The sequence below is a fragment of the Onthophagus taurus genome, chromosome 1 (assembly GCF_036711975.1).
Source record: "Onthophagus taurus isolate NC chromosome 1, IU_Otau_3.0, whole genome shotgun sequence".
In the NCBI taxonomy this organism is placed as follows: Eukaryota; Metazoa; Arthropoda; class Insecta; order Coleoptera; family Scarabaeidae; genus Onthophagus; species Onthophagus taurus.
In genome coordinates, this window is record NC_091966.1 from 40,101,177 (window position 1) to 40,104,652 (window position 3,476).

At 28.0% G+C, this 3,476-nt stretch overlaps 1 protein-coding gene across 1 annotated transcript; it reads left to right on the plus strand.

The window, feature by feature from the left end:
* The first annotated feature begins 226 nt into the window (after positions 1–226).
* On the plus strand, positions 227–2,116 carry LOC111428646 (alanine aminotransferase 2-like). Its single transcript, XM_023064284.2, has 5 exons — positions 227–392; positions 460–622; positions 674–1,180; positions 1,235–1,726; positions 1,780–2,116. Exons 2-5 carry the CDS (start codon positions 500–502, stop codon positions 2,107–2,109), a joined length of 1,452 nt encoding a protein of 483 aa, XP_022920052.2. The 5' UTR covers positions 227–392; positions 460–499; the 3' UTR covers positions 2,110–2,116.
* Positions 2,117–3,476: the final 1,360 nt, after the last annotated feature.

Consider the following 3,476-nt stretch of genomic DNA (forward strand, 5'->3'; position numbering starts at 1 on the left):
GTTAAGACAACAAGTTAAGTCTTTAATTATTAATTGGTGATTTTTACCAAATCTTCCCAACACCCAAAAGAGGAAAATTTTTTTAAGTTATTACATAATATTCACAAGGAAATGAATATTGCACCATCACTTGATTGCGCCAGTATACGAAATCGAAATTACGAAATAAATTTTATCGGCTAACATAATAAACAAGTTATTTAACAAAGAAATATCGCATAAAATTATAATTAAATCTAAAATTAGCGTGATTTATTCCCAAAATTAAGTTAAATCATGACATAACAATTCTCTTTGTATCTACTATATAAACACTCGTGTATCTTTGATGCAACTCTGTGTCAGAGATGCAAACACCGTTTATTTATGTCCTTGCAAATTCTTTTATATAGGTAACTTTGATATAACTTAACTAATACAAACTTTTATACACTGAGTGCACTCTTATTCGGCTAGCAGAAAACATCTTTACATAATATTAATAAATTTATTATAAATCATGGAAGGATTTAATAAAAGAATCGGTTTAGATGATATAAATCCGAATTTACTTGGAAATTTTGCTTACGGTATACGAATTTTTAGCGATAGGGCTTTTGAAATTGAAGATGAACTCAAAAAGGTAAGGTCTTGTTAAAAAGATATACTTAAACTATAATAACATAAATTGCAGGGAATTAAAAAACCTTTTGATAAAGTTATCCACGCCACTTTAGGGTGTTGTCACAGCGGTGGTCAACAGCCGATAACGTTTATTAGAAAATTATTAGCAGGGATAGTGTGCCCAAGTAATAATCTTGAATTAAAAGATCTTCCCGAAGACATCAAAGAAAAAACCAACAAATTTTTAAAATCAGTTCCTGGGGGTTCAATTGGATCATATTCACAAACAAACGGTATTCCTTTAATTCGCCAATTAGCTGCAAAATATATCGAGGAACGTGATGAAATAAATAACGTTGATTGGAAAAATATTTATTTAACAAATGGTGCAAGCGGGGGTGTTTTTAATTTATTAACTTTACTACAAGACACCACAAAAGAAAAAAAAGTGGGTGTATTAACACCGATACCAGAGTACCCTTTATATTCAACGATTTTGGATGCTTTAGGAATGACAAACGTTGGTTATTATTTAGACGAAGATAATCAATGGGGAGTTAACATAAAAGAATTACAAGTAAATAATTTAAACTTTACAAAGTTTTATGTTTATTTAAACTTTTTTATTTAGTTAAAACTAAATGAAGCTAAATCAAAATGCTACGTAAAAGCTATCGTAGTGATAAACCCAGGAAATCCAACATCTCAAGTTTTATCAAAATCAAACATAGAGGAAATCATAAAATTTGCAAACGAACATAACTTAATGATAATTGCCGATGAAGTCTATCAAATGAACATCCATAATGATAACCTTAAATTTTATTCTTTTCATAAAATTATTCGTAATTTAAATTTATCTCCGAACAACATCACCTTGGCAAGTTTAATGTCCGCTTCGAAAGGATTTTTGGGCGAATGCGGATTAAGAGGGGGATACGTTCATATCTATAACATGGATAAAGAGGTTCAAAAAGTGTTTGAAAAATTATTAATTCTCGGATTATGCCCAACAACTTTCGGGCAAGCTGCGTTGTACTCCTTATTTAGTACACCTAAAGAAAACGATCCGAGTTACGAATTATTTTTAAAAGAAAAAACACAAATTCAAATGGAATTAAAGGTAAATTAAATTAATTGTTTATTTAATTTTTTTATTAAATCATTTATTTCTAGATTAAAGCTAAGATGACGGAAGATGCTTTTAACGGTATGGAAGGGTTTAGTTGTACGAGAATCGATGGAGCTTTGTATGCTTTCCCGAAAATAACTTTTCCAGAGAAAGTTTTAAAAGCGGCTCAGTCTCGGAATGAAAACCCCGATAATATGTATTGTAGGGAACTATTGGAATCAGTGGGAGTTTCTGCTGTTTCCGGTTCTAGTTTTGGACAAAAACCTGGTACTTATCACATTCGGATTACTTTATTACAACCTGTTTGTGTTATGAGGGAATTATTTGAAAAAATTTATAATTTCCATCAAAATTTCTTGAATAAATATAAATAATTTTTTAGTTTTTTTTATATCTGTCAAAGTCAAAGTTCTTAAAGTTGGTATTATCTAGTGTCATAATAAAATTTAAGGTTAAGACGCTAATAAATAAATTTTTAAACATTATTATTCTAATACATACATAGATATTTGATCCTGAAAGACTGTTTTGGCTCTATGTGACTGTGGTTGGGTTGGGTTGCCGCTCTGCATGTGATCATAGGTCTGATAAATATTATTTTTATAAAAATTATTTTAAGTCGAAATAAAAGCGCTCTTTATCAACAAATTTAAATATTTTAATAAATTTCTAATAGATGGCGCTAGTAGTATAATCTCAATTAATCAAGGATAAACACTTAAATGTATACAGGTGTCCCAGTTCAGTGAAACTAAATTTAAATTATTGATAATTTAGAAAGGATGATTGATTAAGTTAGTATTTATTGTACAATTACTAATTACGATTAATCAATTTTATTTTGACTGAAACTTTTAGACTTCAATGAAACGTCAAAATTGATAAAAATTCTATAAAATTACAAACTAATTCATAGTTACTTATTTCAGTTACTAGACCATATCAAACTAAAACATGTTTAATCAAGAGTGAGTTGTTTTAAACGGTTTTGAAACAAGAAAGAAGTTTGATATTGAAAGTGAGGTTAGAATGAGGTTGAAATGTCAAAATTTTGTTAAACAAATTAGTTATTTAACAATTGCGATTAAATACGGGGATAAAATACTGTATAACAGGACAAGTATCAAACTAAAACATGTTTAATCAAGAATGAGTTATTTTAAATAGTTTGAAAAGAAGTTTATTGACAGTTGAAATGTCAAAATTTTGTTAAAAAATTAGTTATTTAACTATTGCGATTAAATACGGAGATAAAATACTGTAATAAGTGGACAAGTATCAAACAAAAACATGTTTAATCAAGAGATGGTTGTTTTAAACAGTTTGAAAAGAAGAAAAAAGTTTGATATTGAAAGTGAGGTTAGAATGAGGTAGAAATGTCAAAATTTTGTTAAAAAATATAGTTATTTAATAATTGTGGTTAAATACGGGGATAAAATACTGTAATAAGCGGATAAGTGAAGCTAAATTATCTAATGATAAATTATTGTTGATAAACAATTTGTGTGCGATCCATTTTTTTTGGAAAATTATTTCTTAATATTGTAGTTCCATCATGTTATACTTGATGTAGATTCTAAATAACTTTTGTTCATAACTTAACAATTGTTAAAACACCGTACTCGTAACAAATTCTTGTCTTAGTTTTTTTATAAAAACGATTTAATTTTAATGTGAAAAACAAACTTTAAAAATTTTCATTACCTATCCAAATAGAAGGGCCATTAATTTGATGCGCATG

Coding starts and splice junctions, on each gene's coding strand:
- LOC111428646 (XM_023064284.2), top strand. CDS start 500: ATGGAAGGATTTAATAAAAGAATCGGTTTAGATGATATAAATCCGAAT. Junction 1,181..1,234: donor TTAACATAAAAGAATTACAA/GTAAATAATTTA, acceptor TTTTTTATTTAG/TTAAAACTAAATGAAGCTAA. Junction 1,727..1,779: donor AAATTCAAATGGAATTAAAG/GTAAATTAAATT, acceptor ATTTATTTCTAG/ATTAAAGCTAAGATGACGGA.